At 48.0% G+C, this 25,798-nt stretch overlaps 2 protein-coding genes across 11 annotated transcripts; both read left to right on the forward strand.

The window, feature by feature from the left end:
• The first annotated feature begins 31 nt into the window (after positions 1-31).
• On the forward strand, positions 32-7,227 carry FANCG (FA complementation group G). Of its 8 annotated transcripts, XM_073881422.1 has the most exons (16): positions 34-886; positions 999-1,110; positions 1,310-1,430; positions 1,639-1,729; positions 2,099-2,230; positions 2,460-2,662; positions 3,605-3,740; positions 3,916-4,046; positions 4,147-4,293; positions 4,419-4,570; positions 4,957-5,023; positions 5,281-5,570; positions 5,719-5,765; positions 5,976-6,131; positions 6,571-6,694; positions 6,840-7,227. In XM_073881422.1, the coding sequence occupies exons 3-16, from the start codon at positions 1,335-1,337 to the stop codon at positions 6,946-6,948; spliced, it is 1,881 nt and encodes a 626-aa protein (XP_073737523.1). In that variant the 5' UTR covers positions 34-886; positions 999-1,110; positions 1,310-1,334; the 3' UTR covers positions 6,949-7,227. The 8 variants fall into 8 exon arrangements, 7 of the variants coding, with proteins under 7 accessions (XP_025708594.2, XP_073737523.1, XP_025708595.1 ...); XR_003204609.2 differs by lacking the exon at positions 999-1,110 and having other exon boundaries at positions 32-886; positions 6,603-6,694; XM_025852810.2 differs by having other exon boundaries at positions 34-1,110.
• Positions 7,228-8,436: 1,209 nt separating this feature from the next.
• On the forward strand, positions 8,437-22,639 carry VCP (valosin containing protein). 3 transcript variants are annotated; one of them, XM_025852806.2, is made up of 18 exons: positions 8,438-8,743; positions 11,403-11,472; positions 12,088-12,199; positions 12,388-12,560; positions 13,674-13,816; positions 14,427-14,557; positions 15,413-15,544; positions 16,458-16,560; positions 17,213-17,346; positions 17,424-17,559; positions 17,917-18,029; positions 18,438-18,602; positions 18,689-18,811; positions 19,056-19,268; positions 19,457-19,765; positions 20,036-20,191; positions 21,671-21,825; positions 21,977-22,639. In XM_025852806.2, exons 4-18 carry the CDS (start codon positions 12,394-12,396, stop codon positions 22,080-22,082), a joined length of 2,286 nt encoding a protein of 761 aa, XP_025708591.1. In that variant the 5' UTR covers positions 8,438-8,743; positions 11,403-11,472; positions 12,088-12,199; positions 12,388-12,393; the 3' UTR covers positions 22,083-22,639. The 3 variants fall into 3 exon arrangements, with proteins under 3 accessions (XP_025708590.1, XP_025708591.1, XP_025708592.1); XM_025852805.2 differs by lacking the exon at positions 11,403-11,472 and having other exon boundaries at positions 8,437-8,743; XM_025852807.2 differs by lacking the exons at positions 8,438-8,743; positions 11,403-11,472 and adding an exon at positions 10,023-10,152.
• Positions 22,640-25,798: the final 3,159 nt, after the last annotated feature.

Genomic DNA, 25,798 nt, shown 5'->3' on the forward strand with positions numbered 1-25,798 from the left:
TTATTTATTTATTTGACAGGGAGAGAGACAGCGAGAGAGGGAACACAAGCAGGGGGAGTGGGAGAGGGAGAAGCAGGCTTCCGTCAGAGCAGGGAACCTGATGTGGGCTTGATCCCAGGACCCTGGGATCATGACCTGAGCCGAAGGCAGACGCTTAACGACTGAGCCACCCAGGTGCCCCTATCTCATGGTTTTAATTTGCATTTCCCTGATGGCTAATGATCATTTTTTTATGTGTTGCTTTTTTGTGTTTCATGTATCTTTTTTCTGTAACATGCCTATTCATATTTTTCTGTTCGTCTTAAAATGGTTTAAATTTTTTTCATTATTGAGCTTTGAGAGTTACATATTGTGGATACTGGTCTGTTAGGAGGTATATAATAATCTGAAAATTCTACATTTTTGACTTTAATTTTCTTGATCTTGCCTTTGTAGCAAAAGAGTTTTTAATGTTAATGAAGTTCAACTTACCCATATTGAGTTGATTTTATCTGTGGTTAAGGGTCACAGTTTTGTTTTGTTTTTGCATACGGATATCCAATTCTCCTGCGTCCACTTGTTGAAAGGGGCAGGTACCTTTGAGCAGTGAAGCCTGCACAAGCCCCGGGCGATCCCGCCAGCGGTCAGACTGCATGGGGTTGAGCAAATGTGGTAGCGTGTTGGTGCTCCGTGGTGAGCAAAGAAAGGATGGGCGGATTACCAAGGGCCTTGGTCTGGTCTCAGTTCCTTTTGGACGTAATTTGTGCCAGGGCTGGTTTTTTTGTGGTGACTCTGGGCCGGACTACGATTCCCAGCATGCACTGCGCTGGCCTGCCCCCTGCGGAGGGGCAAAGCTAGACAGACCTGGAAGTGTGGCTGCGAGGGAAAGGCTGGGACACGGTTTCTGGTACGGAGATCGATTTCTCAAGGTTTTGGCCTGCACGAGGGACTAGCGAGCCGAACCGTGAGACGTACTACCTCCCCACTCAGACACACCCCCGTCCTCTGACCCGCCGTAGCCTCCCTCTCCGATCGAGACCGGACTCGTTTCTTCCTCCGGTTTCCCGCGGGGACTAACCCTTGAAGACGACCAACCGCAGCCGAGAGTTTTGCCGGCCGGGCCAACCAGAGGCGAGATGGAAGAGGCGGGGGTGAGAGCCGCCAAATTGTCTCGGAGAGAGTCCATTTCTCCTGTAAAGGGCGAGTCGCCTCTCCTGGGACCCCGAGGAGAGCAAAGGAGCTGCGGGGGGCTGCGGAGGCGCAGGGACCCCTCCCCGCTCGGGTGGGGACCGCGGCGGGGCCGGGCTTACCCTTCAGGAACCCCCTCCAGGTGTCCGGGCCCAGCCTCGGCCACCATGTCGCACCAGACCCCTCTGGGCTCCTCAGTGCCACACGCCAGCTGCCTAGACCTGTGGAGGGAAAAGAATGACCAGCTAGTTCGACAGGCCAAGGTAACACGGTTTCTGGGACCCTCGCTTTGCAGGCCCAAAATACCAGAAAGAGGGTTTCCGGTGGATTTACCGCAGCTGATGGGGAGGGATTGAGTTTGACTTCCCCCATCAGGAGCCAGAAATGACTGGAGAATGACATCCCTTGCCACTGTTGCAAGGGGAGAAGTAAGGACTGATCTTCAGTGATACCTCCTCCCACATTTGTTAGGTGGCTCAGGACTCGCGTCTATCTCTGAGGCGACAGCAGTTGGCTCAAGATGCACTGGAAGGGTTCAGGGGACTCCTCCATAGTCTGCGGGGTAAGCAGGATCCTCCTCAGGATGCTCAGTTACCTTCCTCCACAGCCAGAGACCAGGTCCTCTTCTGCACTTCTGGGACTGAGAAAATTACTAGGGGCAGGGGATCCTATTTAAGTCACAGACAGGACTGGAGTGGAATTCTCTTTGGTGCAGGTGAATCTCTACACCCCGCCCTCTCCCTGCCACGCCCCCCCCCCCATATTTGAAGAAGTAGTTTCAGAGATGAGCCAATCTGGAGAACTTTCTGCCCTTTCCATACTGTGTGCAAACGGCCGTTTTGGTTGGGGTGAGGTGATCTTTGGGTTTGGATCTTATTTGGGGAATCTTTCTGGGGGAAGTGGTCTGTGAGATCAGCTTGTGTTGCTCCAGGGCTCCCTGCGGCTGTTCCTGTTCTCCCCTTGGAATTGACTATTACCTGCAATTTCATTACCCTGAGGGCAAGCCTGGCCCAGGGTTTCACTGAGGACCAGGCACAGGATATTCAACAGGGCTTGGAGAGAGGTGAGGGCCAGCGATTGCTTTCCATTTCCTTGCCAGACTGTCTGGGTTTAAGCCCTTGCAAAGGGGACAAGAGGAGCAATAAAATTTGTCACCTCCATGGACAGAGTTGCCATTCTCTTATCCTCCAGGTGCTCCTTAGACCAGGAGTACTTTTGTGACCTTTGGGTTCCTGCAGAAAAAGAAAACCAGAGTGAGGTCCCAACCTTAGCTGTATGTGTGTTCTCTACAGTGCTGGAGACCCAGGAGCAGCTGGGGCCCAGACTGGAATGTGGGCTCAGGGGGCTGTGGGACTCTGTTCTCCATTATTCCTCCCTTCTGCTGGAGCTGCTGCCTGCCCTTCACCACCTGGCTGGCCTGCAGGCTGCCCTCTGGCTAAGCACTGACTGCCTTGGGGACTTGACCTTCCTGCTGCAGACCTTGAATGGCAACCAGGTAATTTGGGAAGTAAACTGGACCTAAGGGTCTCTTCCTATCTCACCTGTCTCAGCTGCAGTAGCATCATTTTGTGCTGGAAAGGCTGCTGGGTTGGTGGTCAGAAGACGTGGGTTCTCTCTGGGACTCTTGGTGACCTTGCTCTGATTGGTCCCTCACTGGGGGGATTCTCTTGAGTGGTTGTTTTTGTTTTTGTTTTTTTAAGATTGATTTATTTGAGAGAGGGAGTGCATGCATGGGTGGGGGGGGCATAGGGAGAGGGAGAGAATCTCAAGCAGACTCAAGCACAGAGCCGGATGTGGGGCTCGACCTCATGACCCTGAGATCATAATCTGAGCCAAAATCAAGAATCTGACACTTAACCAACCCAGTCACCCAGGCGCCCCTTGAGTGTTTTTTAAAATAGCTTAATGGGGGCGCCTGGGTGGCTCAGTTGTGAAGCGTCTGCCTCAGGCTTGGGTCATGATCCCGGGGTCCTGGGATCGAGTCCCACATCGGGCTCCCTGCTCCGCGGGAGGCCTGCTTCTCCCTCTCCCACTCCCCCTGCTTGTGTTTCCTCTCTCACTGTGTCTCTCTCTGTCAGATAAATAAATAAAATCTTAAAAAAATAAAATAAAATAGCTTAATGATCTTGGATAGGGTTAGGGCTTTTATTGACCTTGCTGAAGTCATCTCCAAGCCTCACTCTTCTCATCAGTAACCCGCACATGGTCCTTGCCCTGTGTGTTCTGGGCTTATACTGAACGAGAAGGTGCACTAGAATAGATCATCAGTGCCCCCAAGTTTTTCTTCCTCCCTTTATTCTCGCCCCATAGCTATCTATACCTTAGAATTGAGGAACAGGAATCAGGAGGACCCTTGATTTCAAGGTCCAGCCAGTATAGACTGAGATAGAAGAAGTAGTTCTAGGCTTAGAGCGTCTGATCACCCTTCTTTCCTCAGAATGAGGCCTCTCGGAATCTGCTGCGGCTTCTGAAAACTTGGAGCCCCCCAGCTGAGGAGACAAATGCTCCATTGACCCTGCAGGATGCCCGGGGCTTAAGGAATGTCCTTCTTACTGCTTCTGCCTTTCGCCAAGGTCAGCTAGCAATCTTACTCATCCCTTCCTCACCACTCCCTGTCTTAAGGGGTCCTTTGGCTCGTACCTTCCCTGTCATGTCCCATTCAGCTCAGTGGGGCTTCTCGGTACTTTTGTTCCCTGTCATCCCCTTGCCCTATGGGCTTCTTTAAGTTTAAACCCTGATTGATCTCAGGCCTCCAGGAGCTGATCACAGGAAGTCTGCCCAGGGCACTGAGCAGCCTGCGAGAAGCAGCCTCAGGTCTGTGCCCACGGCCTGTGTTGGTCCAGGTGTACACGGCTCTGGGGACCTGTCTCCGTAAAATGGTAAAGACAGTGCTAGGGTGGGTTGGGGAAACCATGGGTGTTATAGACAGCTTTCTGCTTTGGGAGGGCAGCTGAGGCTTGTGTCCTCTTAATCCTCTAGGGCAATCCACAAAGAGCTCTGCTGTACTTGGTTGCAGCCCTGAAAGGGGGATCAACCTGGGGTCCCCCACTTCTGGAGGCCTCCAGGCTGTATCAGCAACTGGGGAACACGGCAGCAGAGCTGGAGAGTCTGGAGCTGTTGGTTGAGGTAAGGAACTGAAGATACAGTGATTGCTGAAGTGCTTGTGTTAGGGAGACTAATCAAATTGTAAATAGAAGGAACTAAGGCTCCCAAAGATTATAGACATACTTTTTTCTTTTTGTCCCTTTTAGGCCTTGAATGTCACTCACAGTTCTGAAGCCCCCCAGCTTCTCATTGAAGTAGAGTTATTACTCCCCAGACTTCACCCAGCCTCACCCCTTCATTGTGGCACACAGAGCCAGGCCAAGTACTTGCTAGCAAGCCGATGCTTACAGGTGGGAAGGTGAGGTTCCACTGCCTTGCTCATCTGAGCTCCTCTTCCCATTTCTGATGCCTTCCCTGGGGTATGACTGCTTCTGTTCTTGCAAGTCAGCTGTATGGACGAGTCAGTGGTAGGACATAGGTTTCCACTCCTCGACCTCCTGCCTTGTCACTGGACCTGAACTTAAGACTCTACCCAGACACTAAGCTCTTAGATCTTTAGAACTCTGAAATCTCCTCGCAGATCCATTCTGTAAGGAGGGTAGATCCATACTGAGCTAGGATTGGAGCCCCAAGACCCCACTCTCCCCACTCCCCAGGGCCCTTGAGCATCCCTTTGTTAGCTAAGAGCCCTTGGAGGACCCTGCCAAAGGCCTAAGGTGAAGCTCGTGGGCTATGATTTCTCAGGGCAGAGGACGCTGCAGAGCATTATTTGGACCTGCTGGCTCTGGTGCTGGATGGCTTGGAGTCAAAGGTGGGTATGTCTTCAAGATTCTCTGTAATGGGGTGGGAGGGTTGGAGTCTCCTCTGGAGTAGAGCAGGACTGCTGTTTTCTCTTTCTTCGGCTATTCTGTCTGTCCAGGCTGGAAGGCCAGACCAGGAAGGTTCCCAGAGCCAAGGGTCCAGGGTAGCAAGCAATGGGTGGTCTCTATGTGGTACCAGAGCCTGGTGAAGAGGTTGGGGATGGTGGCTAATGTCTCTTTAAGACACTGCATCCTCCTCCCACCCCAGTTCTCCCCGCCCCCTTCCCCCACAGGGCCTTGTATACCTGAGGTCTTCTTAGAGGCAGCAGCAGCACTGATCCAGGCAAGCCGAGCCCAGGATGCCTTGACTGTATGTGAGGAGCTGCTCAGCCGCACGTCATCTTTGCTTCCCAAGATGCCCCAGCTGTGGGAAGATGCCAGAAAAGGAACCAAGGAGTCACCACACTGCCCATCCTGGGTCTCTGCCACCTACCTGCTTCAGGGTCAAGCCTGGGTGCAGCTGGGGGCCCAAAAAGAGGCAATTAGTGAATTTAGCCGGTGAGCCCAGGAAGCCAACCAGGATCCTAGGGGAAGTATGGAGGGATAATTTGTTGATTGGGATCTGAATTGGTAAACTCCATTCTTACCAACTCACCCCAGAGTTTCTGAGTTTGACTTCTCACCCATATTCTGTGTCCCATTTCAGGTGCCTTGAGCTGCTCTTCCGGGCCACTCCTAAGGACAAAGAACGAGGTGATCTAGACTCTCAATTTTCCTCTTCCCTTTTGGAAGTGGGGGTGGTGAATGTGTTGCCTTTCCATGCGTCCTAGCCCACCAGGAGACTTAAAAAAAAAAGAGGGGGGGACTCCAGACATAAGAAGAGAAAGAGGAGTACTTGGGGTTCTGTCATACTAGGTGCCTGTGTAGCAGGGACACACTTTTTGACTTTGGGGTGGTCCCCAGGGCCTGCTTCCAATGGTGAGAAGGGTTGTGTATCAGATATGACACTACAACAGCTTCGGGCAGCTGCCCTGATTAGTCGTGGACTGCAGTGGGTGGCCAGTGGCCAAGATACCAAAGCCCTACAGGACTTCCTCCTCAGTGTGCAAATGTGCCCAGGTATGTATATTTGCATGACATCAGCTATGCTCAGATGCACAAGGACAGAGAGGCTCATAGGGGGGCCCTTGGGGATCAGAGGAGGAGTGATGTTCCCAGATGAATGGGGTTGTACTTATATACCTAGGGATATACCCAGGTTTGAAGACATTTGCAAGTATGTGTGAAGACTCTCCGGAGTTCCTCAGTCTTCCCAATGTCCTCAGAGACAAAGGCTGTAACTGTGCTGGGAGTATGTTGGGGAGAAGCAGAGTCAGCTGAGCCCTTTGTCTTGGGCAGGCAGTACCCAGGGATAGGAATGGTTGGGAATGGAACCTCCTGGTTCCATGTGTGATTGTAGAAAAGATACTTTCCTGCTCTAGGCCTCAGTTTCTCCTTTTATAAAATGCTTAAGGCTGTGTCAAGTTCTAAGCCTTTCTACTCTGGGGTGGGGCTACAGGTAATCAAGATGCTTCCTTTCACCTGCTTCAGACTCTGAGGAGGATGGATCGGAGGGATGAGGCTACTGCTCTCTGGTGGAGGCTAGAGGCCCAAACTAAGTTGCCACAGGAGAATGCTGCATGGTGAGGCTGAGGCCTGCGGGCTTGGGGCTGAGGGCATCCTGGAGTCCTGGAGTCTGTTGGGGGTGGTGATGAATGAAAGGGGGGAATGGCTGCCCAACCTTCCACCTATCCTTCACCCTTAGACATCACTCTTTTTGCTCTCCAGGTCTCTCCCCCTGTACCTAGAAACCTATTTGGGCTGGATTCGTTTCCCTGACCGTGAAACTCTTCTTGAGGAGTTTCAGACATCTCTGCCGGAGCCTTGTGATCTGTAGCTGCCACATTTTAAAGAGCCTGAGCTGGGGCTCCAGTCACCCATTTCTCTGGGGGAGGGGTTTTCTGCTTTACCATTCTTGGGGGATGTGGGTGAAACTAATTATTCCTATATAAGTCTGGCATTGGAGAAGTTGGTAGTAGTCCTACAAAATTTGGCCTAGTTACTGCCATTCTGGTTCCAGAGGAAGCCCGCTTGCCACCATAAAGGCATTAACTTTGCTTATGACACCTTTTTCCCTGTTCTCCTTTTAATTGTGTTGAGTAAAATTTCATATTTATCTCTTGTTTGCCTACTACATATACTTGAGTGGGAAGGCTCACAGCTTTCTGATTCAGTTGAGTGATTATCTAAGATGCCCTCTCCCAACATCATCTACCTTATGAGATTTGAGTTCTGGGTAGAAGAAAGGGCCACAGGAATCCTTGCAGTGGCTTTGGTTCTTTCTGTTGCCTAAAAGCCAGAGTCTCAAAGCCCAGGATCCTGTGCAAGGTCACAGAATGAGTGGAGCTGGGTCTGGAAGGTGGTCTGGGCAGGCCTCTCAGGACAAGGGCAGGTTTTTGATTCTTAGAAGGGAGGGACAAGCAGACCTCTGAGTCTCTGAGTGACTCCCTACCCCAATCCAAATTCTAGAAATTTGGGATTTGACTGTCTCAGTCAGTCATGTCTGTGTGGATAGGGGGTAAAGGGTAAATTAATTTAATCAGCATGATACCAAATTTATTTATTGAATTTAGTCAGGGCTAGCTGGCATTTGGGGCCCAAGGACTTCAAGTCTCAGCATGCAATTTTCTTGCTGACTTGGGTTCTGTTGAATCTACTGTGTTCTGTAGTTGCCTTTTGACCCGTTTTTGGAGTTGAGTGTCCTCCCTCCTCTAACCACTAATATAAATACCCAGGGGCAAAAGGAAGCATGGACCTCCAAGCCCTGAGGAAAATGTAAAGCCTATGGGATTAGGGTTACCAGAGGGTGCCACAACAATAGGGTGGAATGGATTAAGAGCTGGGGTGCTAGTCAAAGGGTTCAGAGTAGGGATGGCTGAAGCCAGCGTTTTGAAGGAGCCAGGAGAGGGGTTAGGGTGGAGCCTTAGGTTTGGGAAGGAAATGGGTTATGTAGGTTATCACTGCAGCAGGACTAGACTAATACATGGGTTCAATCCATTGTGCCAGGTTCTTCAGCAGGGTAAAATCAGGAGCCAATGAACTGGAGCCAAGTGGGAGAGTCCGCCTCCAAGGGATTAAAGGCTCTTTCGCCAGTCGATCTGGCGTCATCCTTTCTGTTGATTGGTCGCGGATCCCAATCCGTCGAGGAAGCGTAGCGCTGCGACCAATTGACGTGGCGTTACTAGGCGTGTTGCATCCTTGAGGCGGGAGCCAGGCCGCAAGCGAATTTCCTGATTGGCTCTGGTCCGCGGGTTGCTGGGGAGAGGCGCGGAGAGGCGGGCGGGAGTCCCCAAGGCAGGCGCTGATTGGCTGAGGTGAGAGCACCTCTCCTTCCGATGATTCGGCTCTTCTCGGTTCAGTCTCAGCGCAGCGTCTGCAGCCGTCGTTTGAGTCGTCGCTGCCGCTGCCCCCTCCCGGATCAGGAGCCAGTGTATACCGCCCGCCCACCGCCTCGGTTCCGCTAGGAGGAAGCGAGAAGGAGGCCGTCTGCGGGTTTGTCGCCGCTGCTCGCCCCCTGCCCGGGAGAGCCGAGCCCCGGCCCAGTCAGTCGCTTGCCACCCCTCGTAGCCGTTACCCTCGGGCCGCCACAGCCGCCGGCCGGGAGAGGCGCGCGCCATGGCCTCTGGAGCTGAGTGAGTGTGTGCGCGCGCCCGCCCGCCCGCTGCGGGTGCGCGCACCTGGGGACTCGCCGCGCAGGGTAGGCCCGGTCGGGCCTGGCCGTGGGCGCGTCTAAGAGGTGGAGACAGGAAAGGAGGGAGAGAAGGAAGGGAGAAGAAGGGGGACGATGAGGGGCCGCGGTCCGGTCTGGGCCTGGCTGCGCAGCCGCGCGCCCCCTAGGCCGGGCTTGCGTTGGGCCTGGGTCGGGGCCTGAGCCAGATCGTGCTGTGTCATGCAGGCCCGGCCGGCCTGATTGGCTCCCTGGGAACCGCTGTCCTGTTCTTGTGAGGTGTGCGGGTCCACATTGCCGGCGCGGAGCCCCAGAGCCTTAGGACGCCCACCTGCGATCAGGTTTACTATCCGCCGAAGGCCTTTGGTCCCCGGAGGGAGCAGGCCCAGCGGGCCCGACACCCAAACTGGGCCCGGTGGGCGTGGACTTTGGGCCACGTGAAGGCCTTGGGAGCCGGGAGACCGGCGGAGGCCGGAGCGGGGAAGACTCCGCGAGCTCAGGGAAGCTCACCACGGCTTTTTTGGAGCTGGGTTGGCCTGGCCCTTGGTTGACATCCTCACGACCTGAGTAGTGAGGAGCTTTTAGGGAGAGAGCGGGCCCTGCGTTTCGTTTTTGGCCTTCTTCGTACTTTAGGTTGGTATGAGAAAGCTTTAGTCAGTTTTTTTTAATGTCATGAAATGGGGGCGGGAGGTAGGAACTTTTCTCTACTGTTCTGGGCTTTTGCTAAAGTTCGAATCTCAGTTGGTAATTTGCGGGCCTTCCTCGATTTGAGCCTTTGTGGTGAGAAGGTTAGAGTTGCCCTAACTCTTTGAACACACAGGCTCCTTTCCCCAGATTGCTGTGTTGAGAAATCTTGGGCCCTCCATCCCTCAGGAAAGCATCAGATAAAAGCTGACCACCTCTGCCCATCTGCCCATTATATTTAGAATCAAGAGCTTTAGGTACTGGGGTGGGGGGAAGCCATCCTGTGGAAACTCTTCTATGCAAATCACTTTCCTGACTTGAAGAGAATTTAGTGTTTTGAGGTGTGTTCCCCCCCCTTTTTTTTAAGTCTCTAAACCGAGATGAAGTATTAGTTGGATGTCTATTTAAAAGGACCATTGCTTATTAATACTTATTCTCTTAGGTTATTCAGTCAGTCATTTATTTTCAAGACTGAAAATAAGAATTCAAAATTCTTGGAACCTGGCATCATAGATGGTTTCTAACCCCTAGGTCATCTTGATAACTCTTACCTGAACTCCCTCCAAGTCCCCTGTGGCCCATTGGAGTTCTGGAAAGGGCCTGACTCATGCAGAAGACAATGGGGGATGTCCCCAAAGAGCCTCCAGGACTGCTGTTGGCCCACGATCAGGCTGAAGCTCTCTTTTAGAGGTTACTTCCTTTGATCTTAGTAGATAGATATGGAAGTAAAGGTCTTTACCTTAAGGGAAGGGCATACTGCTCATCTCCATTGCCAGGGTCAGGAATGGTAGGCGGATAAGAAGTTTTCCTAGAATGCAGCTTTGGGGTTAAAATACAAATACAAACTATGATGACTAGAGGCATCTGACATTTTATTTTTCTCTAGCTCCAGTCCCATAGATTAAACAGGAAGGTGGGCAGTCCTTGGAGGGTATTTTGATGTGTGAGAGAGAGGGGAGAATTGATGGGTTTAAATTGCCTTCAGCTGCCGTATTGACCATGCTTGTTCTCCAGGGTGTTGATAAGCACTGGAGGAGTCTGCCTGCTATGCATCATTGTGCCTAGAGTGCAACACTTTTAGGTTGAGGAGGCAGGTTTAAGTTGAGGAAACTCCACTCTTGGAAATGAGTTTTAAGGTGATGATTAAATATGCAGCCTATGTGAGAGGATCAGCAGAAAGCTTACAACTTTGTTAGATGAATGGGATTTGTATTTCTGTTGGGTATATCAGAACCAAAAGATGGAGAAACCCCACAACTCCCTAGCTGGTATTCTGGAGTACAGACATCTTTTTTTCTTGTAAGTTGTGAAGATATATCCAACAGGAATACTGTTTTGTTTTGTTGACTGAGGTATTTCCAGATCATAGGATGGTGCCTGGCCTGTAATGTATACATGCTAATTTGTTAAGTGAAGGAATAATTAATGGAAAAGATTCCTTTTTATTTCTTCATTTTCTCCATTGTCTGGTCTCCCTGTTTTGGTTAATGTTCAGGTTTTCCTGGGCCTTAGTAAGAGAAGGTAGCTTTTCAGAGGGAGAGCCCACTGAGTCTAGTTACTGAAGGTTGAAGATGAGCTAAGTAAGAAGTTGGTGTAAGGTGAATGATCTAGGAAATGATTGAAACTACTTAGAGGGTTTAAACTGAGCTTGGACTCAGGCAGCCTTGGTTTGGGTGAGGGATTTGGATTTGTTCCACATCTCATCATTTCTTGGTTTTGACTTTTTGAACCAACATTGTGGAATTACATGTCTGCAGAGATTTGTAAAGCTGTTTTTGAGCTTGAACGTCTTTTTGAAGGTTTCAGGTCTGTTAGTTTAGTTGTTTTGCTTTCCCCAGATATTATGCTTGGCATTTCTGTGGTACATAGAATGCTCTGGCATTCAGCTGGTCTAGCCAGTAAGGATGGTAGTGCTAATGATTTTGCTTCATTGTCCCCAGGCTTGCTTGGTGGGACTTTGGGCCTCGCTGAGCCCTACAGGAAGTTGTCTTGCTCACTTCATTCTCCAAGGTTAGCAAAGAAATAGCTTATGCTTTGTTCTGCAGTGCTAATCATTGTGATCATTAATACCATGTGCCAGGCATTGTGTTGAACATTTTGCATTCATTATCTCACTTAAGACAATAATCCTAAGACAGGTACTACTGTATTCGCCTCTTTACAGATGAGGACATCAACATCCAGAGAGGTTAAGTAACTTGCCCAAGATCACAATTAAGCAGTGGCAGGGTTGGGATTCAGATCCAGCAGGTCTAACTGCAGAGCCCCTTCTCCTAATCGCTATCTCATACTAAGACTATTGTCATTTCTCTAATTGTTACTCAGCCTTTACTTCTATTTAGTCTTCTCAGGCCATAGTTTCGTGACTCTGGGGCGGGGCAAGATCACTTGGGGCCTTTATAGCTAGGATACCAGTGCTCAGAATACCAAGAGCTGCTGGAATGGGAACTGTATGTGCTAAATGTTACTCTATATGACCTTGGCTGAATATCCTTTATCTCACCTCTCTGGTGTAGGGACAGCTTCATTTATCCACTATTTCTTTCCTAAGTGTGAGTTTTAAAGTTTGGTGGGGCCCCTGGGACTGGAGTATGTATTGGGACTAACTTCATTTTCTCTTTCTAGTTCAAAAGGTGATGACTTATCAACAGCCATTCTTAAACAGAAGAACCGTCCCAATCGATTAATTGTCGATGAAGCCATCAATGAGGACAACAGTGTGGTGTCTTTGTCCCAGGTAAGTTGGGTCCAAGGTCCAATCTTTCCTCGTTGCACTTAACCTGAGGGCTTTTCCCAGGTTTCTTTCCTCATTTTTTTTTTGGCAGTGACCACAGATAGAGTGGGGTTTACTGGGTATTCTAGCCTCCAGGGCTGCTGCTTACCCCCTGGCCCAGTGACCCAAAGGCCTTAACCTTCTTTTCTCAGCCCAAGATGGATGAGCTGCAGTTGTTCCGAGGTGACACAGTGTTGCTGAAAGGAAAGAAGAGGCGGGAAGCTGTGTGCATTGTGCTTTCTGATGACACATGTTCTGATGAGAAGATTCGAATGAATAGAGTTGTTCGGAACAACCTGCGCGTACACCTAGGGGATGTCATCAGGTGTGTGTGGGGTTCTTGGCCCCTCAGGGATGGGAGGCCAGAGACAGCCTGAATTATAGACAGGACCCCAGTGACGTCCTTGGCAGCTACAAATAGCAGAAGCCTCCTAGCCATGGAAAGACTTAATATAGCAGGGCTGTCTTTAGGTTTTGATTCTGCCTCCCTGGGACTTCAGAATTTACTTCTGCATGACCCTTGGGACAAGTTGGATTTCTGTGACTTTCATGATTCGTTTATTTATTTATTTATTTTTGCCAGAGGTATAATTTATCACATGCTAGACACTGGTTTAGGATGCCACTTGAGGGTGTTTGTCTACGAAATGATCTCACTGTTACGTTGAAATAATGGCTTGTGTCAGGGCCAGAATGAGGTGGAAGTGTGGGCACAGAAGGTGGACTCCAAGTAGGTTTTTTTTTTAAGGATCCAAGTTAACGTAGGAGAGAGGCATAGTTTGAGTCAGATCCCTGAATAGCTTCAGTCTGAGTGATTTTGGACATAACTTAAGGCGAGAGGCTTCCCTGTCTTGGAGTCATCATTAGCCACTGCTATTCAACCACCTGTCACCTGGCCAGGAACATCTCAGACTTCTGATTATTTTTCATGGATTCTCGGTTTCATGTAGCCTTCCTGGAGGTGCTAAGTCACTTTGTCAAGGTCCTCTGATCACCTGGCTGAGATGATTTTTTTCAGTTCTATTTCTTTGATCCTGTCATTTGTCTGACTAAGGCCTCCCTTTGTAATACTGGATTACTGATACGGAATGGGTCATCTTTGGATATCTCTCACTGAAGACCCTTTCTCCTGTTTCTTTATTGTGGGGGCTTTACATGTGTGGGTCTTCCTTTTGGCTCACTGATGAGGAGTGAGCAGCCCCAGTAGCTTCTTCTAATGGCTCCTGCTACTACCCCACTTGAGTATGACTTGTCTTAGTTCTGCTTGGCTGCTCCTTTGTCCTCACTCCCACACTACCCTCCTGCCTCTCTTCACCTAAAGCCATCCCTGCCTTTTCTCTTTCACTCGCCATCAGCTCTCTGTGCCAGGCCCTTTCGGACGCCCAGTGCTTGGGGCTGCAGTGTGGTTGGTAATGTGGAGTCTGCTTGTCATCCTCAGCATCCAGCCGTGCCCTGATGTGAAGTACGGCAAACGTATCCATGTGCTACCCATCGATGACACGGTGGAAGGCATCACTGGCAATCTCTTCGAGGTATACCTTAAGCCATACTTCCTGGAAGCTTATCGACCCATCCGGAAAGGTGAGATAATTTTAGGGACTGAGCTTAAGGATGATTGTTTGTAGGGCTACCTGGGAGTAAGCCTTGGAACGTCTTTATCTCATTCTCATATATGTGTGCTTACACATACATTCTGTACACATGCTCATGTGTACTCTCCTTTCCTCTTTCTCCCTCCCACTGCCTCCCCCCCCTTTCCCTACTCCCATCCCCTGCTTCAGTAGAGTAAGCTTTCTTCTCTTTTGTCCCAGAAGGAGGACTTGGGCAATTGACTGTGTCACAGTCCAAAGTGTATTTAATGCTTAGCACAGCCTGATCATTGGTGATGGTTGTGAAAGCTTGGTTACCTATAGCCCAGAAGTCAAAAACCTTATGGGCTTCAGGCCAGAGGCCAAAACCTGATGTGCTAGAAGCCCATAGGTTTTGTTCAGTGTCCTCTTGAGTGGCAGAGGAACTCTTCACAGTTTAGCTTTCTCTCCTCTTGCCTGATGCTTAATAAAGTGGAGGTGGAAAGGGAAAAAGAGCAATATCTAGTGAATTTGGCATTTTAGACTCCAGGTACTGATGAGGAATTTTCACTTGCTCTGGAATTTGACCTCTCTGACGGCACTTGTGCTGATTGCTCTCACAGGAGATATTTTCCTTGTCCGGGGTGGAATGCGTGCTGTAGAGTTCAAAGTAGTGGAGACAGATCCCAGCCCTTACTGCATTGTTGCTCCAGACACAGTGATCCACTGTGAAGGGGAGCCTATCAAACGAGAGGTGAGTTCTCTCCTTCATTCCAGTACCCAATTTCATGATTACAAAGTGGGACAGTTATGTGATAACTACTAAAATTGGGTGGGTGCTCTTTGGGATGCCTGGGTGGCTTAGTTGGTTAAGCGTCTGACTCTTGATTTCAACTCAGGTTATGATCATGCTAGGCGTGGAGCCTGCTTGAGATTTTCTCTCTCCTTCTGCCCTTCCTCCCTCCCCTTCCCTCCCTTTCCTCTCTAGAAAATAAAAATAAGATAAAACTGGGTGCTCTTTGGAACTAAGCTCCTTTCCAGAGGTGGGAAAATCAACTATTCATTTTCAGTCCTATGTGATACCAGTGATTTTTAAAATCTAGATTGTTGGGATCCTTGGGTGGCTCAGTCAGTTAAGCTTTTGCCTTCAGCTCAGGTCATGATCTCAGGGTTCTGGGAACGAGTCCCATATTGGGCTCCTTGCTCAGCAGGGAGCCTGCTTCTCCCTCTGCCTGCCGCTCCCCCTGCTTGTGCTCTTTCTCTCTCTGATTAAAATCTTTAAAAAAAAAAAATCTAGATTGAACCATAATTTTTGTAGAAGTGACATTGATGAACGCATTCAGACTTCTGCCTATTTCCGGAGTTTCCAGCTTTAGGTCTTAGGGGAGCCCTTCCCAGTAATAATACTAAGGACAGTGTGAAAGGGAAAGGCTATGCTAGAAGTCTTTGCTTTGGGATTTTTAGAGTTCTTTGAGTTAGGATCCCCTTAGAGGAAATCATAGAACAGATTTCTCTACATCAGATTGTAGAAGGGTTTGGAGAAACTTAACTTTTGCTGATGTTAATATTCCCCCCTCCTTTTTTTTTTTTTGGTCTCCTCTGTATTCAGGATGAGGAAGAATCCTTGAATGAAGTAGGCTATGATGACATTGGTGGCTGCAGGAAACAGCTGGCTCAAATAAAGGAGATGGTAGAGCTACCCCTCAGACATCCTGCCCTCTTTAAGGCAATTGGTGTTAAGGTGAGCCTTCTGGGTCCTGTGGGACATAACCTCGGCTGGTGATTAACGAAGACTCAGTCCATTTTTTGTTGCATAACTTTTTTTTTTTTTAATTACAGTCTTTTAAAAATGTAAAAAAACATTCTTATCTCATGGACCCTATAAAAACAAATCTCATCGTAGTTTGCCAACTTGTCTATAATAGTACCACCTAATAAAAATAGAAGTTTCAGGAAATTTGCGATGTGAAGGGTCCTGAATCCAAAACATTTGAGAATTGCAGATTTGCGATGTAACTTCCTAACCGTTTGCATCTCATGGGTCACAGTAAAGATGAAATTAGTCCTTTCTCTAGTATGTACCATACAAATAATTTTATCTTCCATTTGGGCATTTCCCATGTGCAGCCTATGGATGAGGCCACAGAAAAGACAGCTCCAAAGAGGAAAAGTTGTGGTTGGTGGTAGGAAAAGCATTCCACTATCATGGTAAATCCTAGAGGGGTGTGATTACAGGAATGAGTGAGCCTTTGGCAATACTCTTTCTTAGATGGCTAAGCTAGTCCTGGCCCTTGTCTATCCAAAGTCAAGCCCTTGGCCTAGTGGCCTCTTGCTTTTTTGTGGTCCCAGGATCTTCAGACTTAGCCACATTAGAGTTTCTTAGGGTGGTTTCTGTGTTCTTAGTCTTCTATGCAGTGTATAATCATAAATGTCAGCTTTCTGACCATATTTTCTCTAATAGGAGGAGTGAGTATGGTCTGAGGTAAACTGTTTTCCTGGCAGTTAATGCTAAGAGCTTATTCTTACTGATGTCAGGGTCGAGCTCTGATTTTCACCCTCTCTAGATAGAGCCACAGTCAAACCATTTTAGAGTGGATGGGGTTGGGGGAAGGTAGGACTCTGAACCTAATCATATCCTCTGTACCGGTCCTCAGCCTCCTCGGGGAATCCTGCTCTATGGACCTCCTGGGACTGGGAAGACCCTAATTGCCCGAGCTGTGGCAAATGAGACTGGAGCCTTCTTCTTCTTGATCAATGGTAGGAGACTTGGTTCACCTTGTGTTTGGCTGGACCTTACTCTGAGCTGAGCACGATCCAGTCTCATGAACTAGGGAACTCATGGACATGTTTATTTGCACACATGCCCTCGTGTATATTTCATCTTTCTTCTGCTGGGGTACATTATGGACAGATAAGCAACAAGGGGAAGGTATTGTACTCTGGTGCCCCGTGATCTATCCCCCCTTGAGAAAGATTGTGGAAAGGCTGAAGACATTTAGGGGGAGCAAGTTAGAATGAGAACTCAAATTTTGTCTGCTAATTTATTTGAGAGGGTTTGGTGGGGAGACCAGCTGAGATCAGCTGGCTCCTGGGGAATGATAGAGGTCCATCTGGTGTGCTGCTTCTGCTCTGGCCAGAGGTCCCAGAGCATGTGCTGTCATCTTGACATTTAGAGCTTGACTGTGAAATAGGTGTTGTGAGTTCCTTGGCTTCTCTCGAGCCTAGTTTGGTGGCTATCCTGGGATAGAGTCTGGTAGAGTCTGTGAGAAAGTAGGCAGAGGTTACCACATTTTCACACAGCACCTGTCTCTGGGCTAGCCAGATAAGAGAACTGATTTCTTTTGGGATTGAGGAAGGATATCGTTCATATCATCAACAGTCATCATTGTTCTATTCTGTATCCTTTCAGGTCCTGAGATCATGAGCAAGTTGGCTGGTGAGTCTGAGAGCAACCTTCGTAAAGCCTTTGAGGAGGCTGAGAAGAATGCTCCTGCTATCATCTTCATTGATGAGCTAGATGCCATCGCTCCCAAAAGAGAGAAAGTAGGAACTTACCCGAGGGGATAGTGGGGGTTGAAAGGTCCTCACCTCACTTCTGACCAGACATCCTGTCCTGACAGACCCACGGGGAGGTGGAACGGCGTATTGTATCACAGTTGTTGACTCTCATGGATGGCCTAAAGCAGAGAGCACATGTGATTGTCATGGCAGCAACAAACAGACCCAATAGCATTGACCCAGCCCTTCGGCGATTTGGTAAGGACCCCAGATTTCTTTCAAACTTATTCTTGCTCGTAGGGAAGACTGTAGCTTTACTGAGCTTAATCTCTTTGCTCCCATGCCTGTCCTTCATTTAAGTCACCTAATCTGAGGATTTTTTGAAGCTCCTTGCAGTGATAGGGCCCAGGGGTCTGTTCCCTTATTCCATGTCCTCTGTAGGGTAACCACCCGTCCTGGTTTGCCTGAGCCTGAGGGGTTTCCCAGGACATGGAACTTCCAGTGCTAACACTGGGACAGTCCTGGACAGACAGGAATGGTTGGTCACCTGAGACCTGTCCTTTCTTCCCTCTGGACCAGAAATGAGCCCTGTTTGTGTTCACACACTGTCTGCAGGTCGCTTTGACAGGGAGGTAGATATTGGAATCCCTGATGCTACAGGACGCTTGGAAATTCTTCAGATCCATACCAAGAACATGAAGCTGGCAGATGATGTGGACCTGGAACAGGTGGAGTGATGATGAGGGCTGGCCCTGAGTTAGGATATCTTTTTCTAGGCAGTTAAAGTGAATTGGCTAGGGATACAAGTTTAAGATATAAAGAGACTGATTTTGGTTCTTGGGCAGGGAAAAAGAAGTGATCTGAGATTGAATCCAGGAAACTGGAGTTGGCATGTTTCTCTTTTGATACCACATTAGAGTAAACCAGAACTTTGGGGTCAGCTTTATTTCCAGGCTCCAAGTCTAGGCTTGACTACTTAAAACCCAGCCATTGAAAGAACTGCTAATATCTGTTCAGGAAAATGGGAGGACCCAGAGATAGGAGTCACGGGAAGGGGCCAGGATTTTGTAGTCTCTGAGCCTCTTAAGGCAGTTAGGTCTTGGAGACAGAGTAGTAAGTAGATCTTTCCTCTGCAGGTCGCCAATGAGACTCATGGGCATGTGGGCGCTGACTTAGCAGCCCTGTGCTCAGAGGCTGCTCTTCAAGCTATCCGCAAGAAGATGGACCTCATTGACTTAGAGGATGAGACTATTGATGCTGAAGTCATGAACTCTCTGGCAGTTACTATGGATGACTTCCGGGTAAGGACTGCACCCCCATCTCAGGTACACACACATGCATTTTGACCTTTCCCTTGGCAAATGTCATCCCCATTTTTTCTTTTTAGTGGGCCCTGAGCCAGAGCAATCCATCAGCACTGCGGGAAACTGTGGTGGAGGTACCACAGGTGACCTGGGAAGACATCGGGGGCTTGGAAGATGTCAAACGTGAGCTTCAGGAGCTGGTCCAGGTAGGGTAACTTGGTCCAGAGTGAGTCACAGCTTCAATACATTGTACGTGGCTTGGGGTGTTGGCAGTTGAGTGCAAGAATTATGAGAGCATAATTCATGAACCTGCTATTCTCAATTCGGAGGCACTTAGAACCCTGCCCCTAGAGAAACTGATTTTACACCATGGCGTGGTTGGGAGAGATGCTGCTGTTTGGTTATGTTTGTTTGGGGGGTATGCCAAACCCTCTTTCCTTTTCTTTCCAGTATCCTGTGGAGCACCCAGACAAATTCCTGAAATTTGGCATGACACCCTCCAAGGGAGTACTCTTCTATGGGCCTCCTGGCTGTGGGAAAACCTTGCTGGCCAAAGCCATTGCTAATGAGTGCCAGGCCAACTTCATCTCCATCAAGGGTCCTGAGCTGCTCACCATGTGGTTTGGAGAGTCTGAAGCCAATGTCAGGGAAATCTTTGACAAGGTGAGCTACAAGCAGCTGAGCTATCTGTTCACTTGTTTGGCAGCAAGGTAGCTGTTTCTTGGGAGAATTGAAACCATCTTGTTCTGGCAGCTCAGCTGGAGCAGTGAAGGTCACTTTAATTTCCTTTCCTTCTCAGGTCTGAGAGACCCAGTTGTGTTAATGCTTGAGTCCATGTGTCCCTCCCATAGGCCCGCCAAGCTGCCCCCTGTGTACTGTTCTTTGATGAGCTGGATTCAATTGCCAAGGCCCGTGGTGGTAACATTGGAGATGGTGGTGGGGCTGCAGACCGAGTCATCAACCAGATCCTGACAGAAATGGATGGCATGTCTACAAAAAAGAATGTGTTTATTATTGGCGCTACCAATCGGCCTGACATCATTGACCCTGCTATCCTGCGACCTGGCCGCCTCGATCAGCTCATCTATATTCCACTTCCTGATGAGAAGTCCCGTGTTGCCATCCTCAAGGCCAACCTGCGCAAGTCCCCAGTTGCCAAGGCAGGTGCAAGGGCATTGGTGATACGGACTTCTATGAGTGCCCAGCCTAGTGTGGTGTTTGGTTCTTAGATTCGATTGGGGATTTCCGGGGATAGGGTTGTAAAGGGAAGACGGAAGACTTGAAGGTATTAATACAGTCCGGAATCAGGAGTAAAGCAGTGGTGAAAAATGGCACAAACTGGAACTAGGAGTTCTTGGGTGGCTCAGAGATCAGTGTATTAATAGGGGAGGGGAGGCTAAATGCTAAGGTAGCTCTATTGCTTCTTTTAGGATGTGGATTTGGAGTTTCTGGCTAAGATGACTAATGGCTTCTCTGGAGCTGACCTCACAGAGATTTGCCAACGTGCTTGCAAGCTGGCCATCCGTGAATCCATCGAGAGTGAAATTAGGCGAGAACGGGAGAGGCAGACCAACCCATCTGCCATGGTGAGTCTGCATCTTTTCCCCATATATGCCAGTTGTGGGGAGCCACATGCTCTAGAGGTAAGCTCTATCATGCTCTAGAGTTAAAGAGTATAAGGTTTTGGAAGGCTATCTGATAGATGCCCTTTTAGGTGGGCATCAAAGAGAAAGAATACTGAGTACTAATCTCTTCAGTCTGGAATTGTAAAGGCTGAGAAGAGATGGGTAGTCTATATGCTCAGCCTGAAGTAGGCTCTGTGAGGGAAATCAAAATATGATTGTGCACATAAACAAATAGAGCTGGGTTTAGAACCTAGGATCCATGTGCCTGTCCTTCCTTGGTGGTCCATGGACCTACTAAAATGCAGAATTTGGGGTGTGTATGTAAGCTTCCTAAAGACAAGGAATCTATATTATTTTGCATATTAGTGTATCTTGGCACCATGTTCGAGATTTCATGAATGAGTAAATAAATGAATGAAAGGCTTTCTTTATCTTTTGTAGGAGTTCTGAGACATCCCTTTTCCCTCCCTTAAAAGCTTAGAAACTATTGGGGCGCCTGGGTGGCTCAGTCGTTAGGTGTCTGCCTTCGGCTCGGGTCGCGATCCCGGGGTCCTGGGATCGAGCCCCGCATCGGGCTCCCTGCTCGGTGGGAAGCCTGCTTCTCCCTCTCCCACTCCCCATGCTTGTGTTCCTGTTCTCGCTATCTTTCTCTCTGTGTCAGATAAATAAATAAATAAATAAAATCTTAAAAAAAAATAAAAGGCTTAGAAACTGTTGATATACTTAATCCTATGGAGTAATCTGTTAAGTCACAGCAATCGGAGTGGCTTATTAGTGGAAGAGATAGAGTTTGACCTGGGTTATGAAGGGACACTATAAAGGCTAAGGAAATAAGCAGCCTAAATAACTGGCTTAAGAAATAGGATTGCAGGAATTGGGGAAAACCTGGGTAGATTTGAGAGGGCATATGTTATTGGACTGAGGCCACCAGGTAAGGTGTAATCCAGATGTAAGCGCTGAAAGTCATGTACCTTATCTTTAAAATTTAGGTGGTTTCGTTTTTATTTTTTTTTAAAGAAACTATTTTTAAAATTTAGCTTTATTGAGATAAAATTCACATATAGTTATTCACCCTTTTAATATATACTGTCTCCATGCATCTTGACAAATGTATTTAAGTTCTGTAACTATTATCACAGTTTAGATAAATTGCTGTCGTCCCAGAAAGTTCCCTCATGCCACTTTAGTCAGCTGCTTCTTTCCACCCTAAGCCCTTGGCAACCACTAATGTGATTTTGTCCGTACTGTTTGGCTTTTTCCAGAATGCATTAACAGTTTTTAAATAGGGCACTGACTCAGTTTTAGGAAGATTGGCCTTGCAACTATTCAGGTTGGATTAGAGAGACAGGAGACAGTAATGGAGGGGGGTGACCAGGAAGGCAAGGGAAAGAAGTCAGGCTGAACTTTAGCCCTGGTGGTCTGTGTTTACCAACCCTATAGGAGGTAGAAGAAGATGATCCAGTGCCTGAGATCCGCCGAGATCACTTTGAGGAAGCCATGCGCTTTGCCCGCCGTTCTGTCAGTGACAATGACATCCGGAAGTATGAGATGTTTGCTCAGACCCTTCAGCAGAGTCGGGGCTTTGGCAGCTTCAGGTAATTGCGTTACAGTGGGCAGTACTTAAGTGGTTTTGGGTAACTGTACAACCAAGATTGTGGGAGTCCTAAGGAGGCTGGCGGGTTAGTTGTGAAAATCCTACACAGGCCCTATCCTAACTCCCTTTTTTGGCTCTTTTTGTGCATACAGATTCCCTTCAGGAAACCAAGGTGGAGCTGGCCCCAGTCAGGGCAGTGGAGGCGGCACAGGTGGCAGTGTGTATACGGAAGACAATGATGATGACCTGTATGGCTAAGTGATGGTGGCCAGCATGCAGCGAGCTGGCCTGGCTGGACCTTGTTCCCTGAGGGTGGGGGCGCTCGCCCAGGAGGGACCAGGGGTGTGCCCATGGCCTGCTCCATTCCTCAGTCTGAACAGTTCAGCTACAGTCAGACTCTGGACAGGGGGTTTCTGTTGCAAAAAAATACAAAACAAAAGAGATAAAATAAAAGCGATTTTCATTTGGGAGGCGGAGAGTGAATTACCAACAGGGAATTGGGCCTTGGGCCTACGCCATTTCTGTTGTAGTCTGGGGTAGTGCAGGAGACCTGTGTGGGTGTGAACCAAGGCACCACCGCCACTCCCCACAGTAAAGCATCTGCACTTCACTCAGTGCTACCCAAGCCTTCCCTTCTTCCCTCTACCCAACCTGGGCAGGAGGATGAAGGGCCACAGTTGCTGGGTGTTTATATAGAGAGTAGGTTGATTTTATTTTACATGCTTTTGAGTTAATGTTGGAAAACTAATCACAAGCAGTTTCTAAACCAAAAATGACATGTTGTAAAAGGACAATAAACGTTGGGTCAAAATGGAGCCTGAGTCCTGGCCCCTTTGCCTGCTTCTTTTCCTGGGAAGGGCCTTGGGCTACCCCTTACTGTCAAGGCACTCTTCAAATGTGAAAAATTAAAATAAGATTGCACCCTCTTCCCCTTCTGATTAACAGCAGTATGAACTGCCACCTTGCCCCATGTCTGTATTATCACTGAATAGGACTGCAGGGGAGGGGGTACAGCCTGCCTGATGGAACTCTAGTTGTGTTTGATGTGGTTGGTAAGGTTAGGCTGCAGAGCTCTCTTTTCCTGACCAAGGACTGAATTGGGGTGCCTTCCAAAAATCTTAAAGGTTGCAGAAAGAGAATCTCTGTCTGAGGTGGATGTTTTTTGTAGGCATCTAAAAAGCCCTGAACATTCATGCTGTGGTTGAGGATCATTTACAGTTATGTCCACCTTTATGTAATTTGTATTATAAAAAAATAGTTTTTTTCTAATATAAAATTCTAGTATTGGATGTTTTTTTCTAAACATCCTCCCCTGCTCGATTGCTTGCATAGTTTTGTCCATGTCCAGGTGTAGAATATCCTTTTTGTTCATCAGGTACCAACATAATCACTTAGTGCTTTTTGGGATCAGTACTGTGATGCCTTACCCGGAGAGGAATATGGTTCAGAGAAAATAATCCCCAAATTTTTATTGGTCTTCCTAGTACTAACACCAATCGCTGGTACGGATTACAAAGATAGATAATCTACAAGGACACAAGATAATTATACTGGCTGATGAAACTGGGGCATTTTAAATTCATGTGCTGTGAAATAGAGATTTTTGCACGTTGGAGATTTGAGTTGATTCCCTCATTTTCCATGATACTTTCTCTACCACATTCTATCTTTCATCATCTTCTGGTTTTCCCACCATTTAGGTGTCCTGATGGCTAGCCTTCAGTCTTGTTTCCACTTTGAACATTGTCATTCTGTCATCCATGTGGCTCATCCCTGTGGGTTGGCAGCCTAACTTCACTGTGGGCCAAAGACAAGGTCTTTTGGGGGAAAGACATTTGGTTGGTGCCTCTGCATCAAGCTATAGGAACAGATTAGAAGACAAATGGTATTGGTATTTTCCTACAAAATATGTAGAGATGCTGGTTGATAACGTGAGAAATTTGTGTTGGAATGATTGTTTCGCTTTTACGTGTCACACCAAGTGTGTGACAGTTGGAGCTCTCTAGATCCTTTGGAAAAACCAAGGAACAGTTTGGAGCTCTGTAGATCCTTTAGGAAAAACCAAGGAACAGACTTATAAGTGAGAGGCGTGGTTCTAGTTCTGGCACTTGAGCTTATAGCAGTGTAGCTTTAACAAGGCACTTAGTTCTTTGGGGCCTCTGATAGATGAAGTGGTTGACAGTGTTTTGTAAACTGTAGAAGGGAGTGTGAGGAACTGTCAACACTTGCAGACACCTGCATACCTAAACCAAGAGGCAAGTCATAAAGGCAGTCCCATTTTTTCCCTTACAGTGTTCCCAGAGATTGGATTTTATTTTTATTTATTTATTTTTTAAGATTTTATTTACTTGACACACAGCGAGAGAGAGAAAGAGAGGGACAGAGCACAAGCAGGGCGAGCTGCAGGCAGAGGGAGAAGCAGACTTCCTGCATGAGCAGGGAGCCCGATGTGGGGCTCGATCCCAGGACCCTGGGATCACGACCTGAGCTGAAGGCAGCGGTTTAACCAATTGAGCCACCCAGGCGCCCCGAGATTGGATTTTACAATTTTACTGTAGCTAATCACTTCTTCCATAGGATGGGTGCTACAATTTGGAGATGAATTTCTAACCAAGAATATGGCATGAAACAGGTTATAGGGGATCAACAATCTACTGCAGATGCAAAAGCAAAGATAGAACTATAAACCTAACATCTTAAGATATATTTGGGTTTTGTTTTTGTTTTTAAGTAGGCTCCACACCCAGCATGGAGCCTAACCTAGGGCTTGAACTCATGACCCTGAGATAAGAGACACTTAACTGACTGAACTACCTGGTACCCCAAGATATATTTGGATCCAAGATACTGATCCTACGAGTTGCCCTGAGAGTCTAGTCACAATGCCCGTGAGAACACAGGTCTGCCAATCATTAATTCAACTGAACTGAGGCAAATGTTAAATGGTTTGTTACTCTTTTCCACTGAGGCCTTAAAAAGATATGCATAGACTCATGAAATGTCCTCGTGTCAAGTAGAAATTTAGAATTGAATTGTGTTTGGGGCGCCTGACTGGCTCAGTTGGTGGAGCATGCAACTCTTGGTCTTAGGATTGTGAGTTCAAGTCCCACCGTGAGCATGGAACCTACCTAAAATTAACCAAAAAAATGAAAAGAATTGCACTGAGATTATTTGGGGGTAGGGTAGGTAGGAAGAGGGAAAATAACTTCAGTTCCACTCCTGGCCAGCAGGTGGTGAGTTTTGGAGTAAGACCCTCTAGACAGGTTTGGGCTAATAAATAAAGCTTTGGAACAGATGAGTGACAGGAGGTAGAGGGACAGCATATATCTTCGGTTTTTCTCAACTAATATATATAGAGTAGAGGGAATATTGTAGAATGAAAAGAGCACTGGATTGGGAATGTGGATTTGACCTCATAGAACCTCAACTTCTTTTTTAGGGACTTGATAGCCATACTATCAGGAAACTGGTGCTGTCAACAAGGTACAAATTAGGGGCTGCAAGAAAGGGGAAATCATACCAAGACAGGAGAATCAGAAGGCTCCCGAGATCGTCTGGGCTGGGCATTAAAGGAAGGTGGGAGACTTGACATGGAGAAGTAGGGGAGAGCAGTTTGTGCAAAAGGCACAGAAGTCAGAAGATACAGAGCATGCTTAAGAAGCATCAGGTTGAGGGCGACTGGGTGGCTCAGTTGTTAAGCGTCTGCTTTCGGCTTGGGTCATGACCCCGGAGTTCTGGGATCGAGTCCCGCGTTGGGCTCCCTGCTCAGCGGGAAGCCTGCTTCTCCCTCTCCCACTCCCCCTGCTTGTGTTCCTGCTCTCGCTGTCTCTCTCTCTCTCTCTCTCTCTCTCTCTCTCTCTCTCTCTCAAATAATAAAATCTTTAAAAAAAAAAAAAAGCATCAGGTTGACTAGCCAAGGGAGTGTATTTGGAGAGGTCAACCACATGAACTTTAAATTCTAGGAGTGGGGCGCC

This window comes from Callorhinus ursinus, unplaced genomic scaffold (genome assembly GCF_003265705.2).
Source record: "Callorhinus ursinus isolate GAN/ISIS: 27379988/994484 unplaced genomic scaffold, GSC_fseal_2.0 scaffold42, whole genome shotgun sequence".
Lineage (NCBI taxonomy): Eukaryota > Metazoa > Chordata > Mammalia > Carnivora > Otariidae > Callorhinus > Callorhinus ursinus.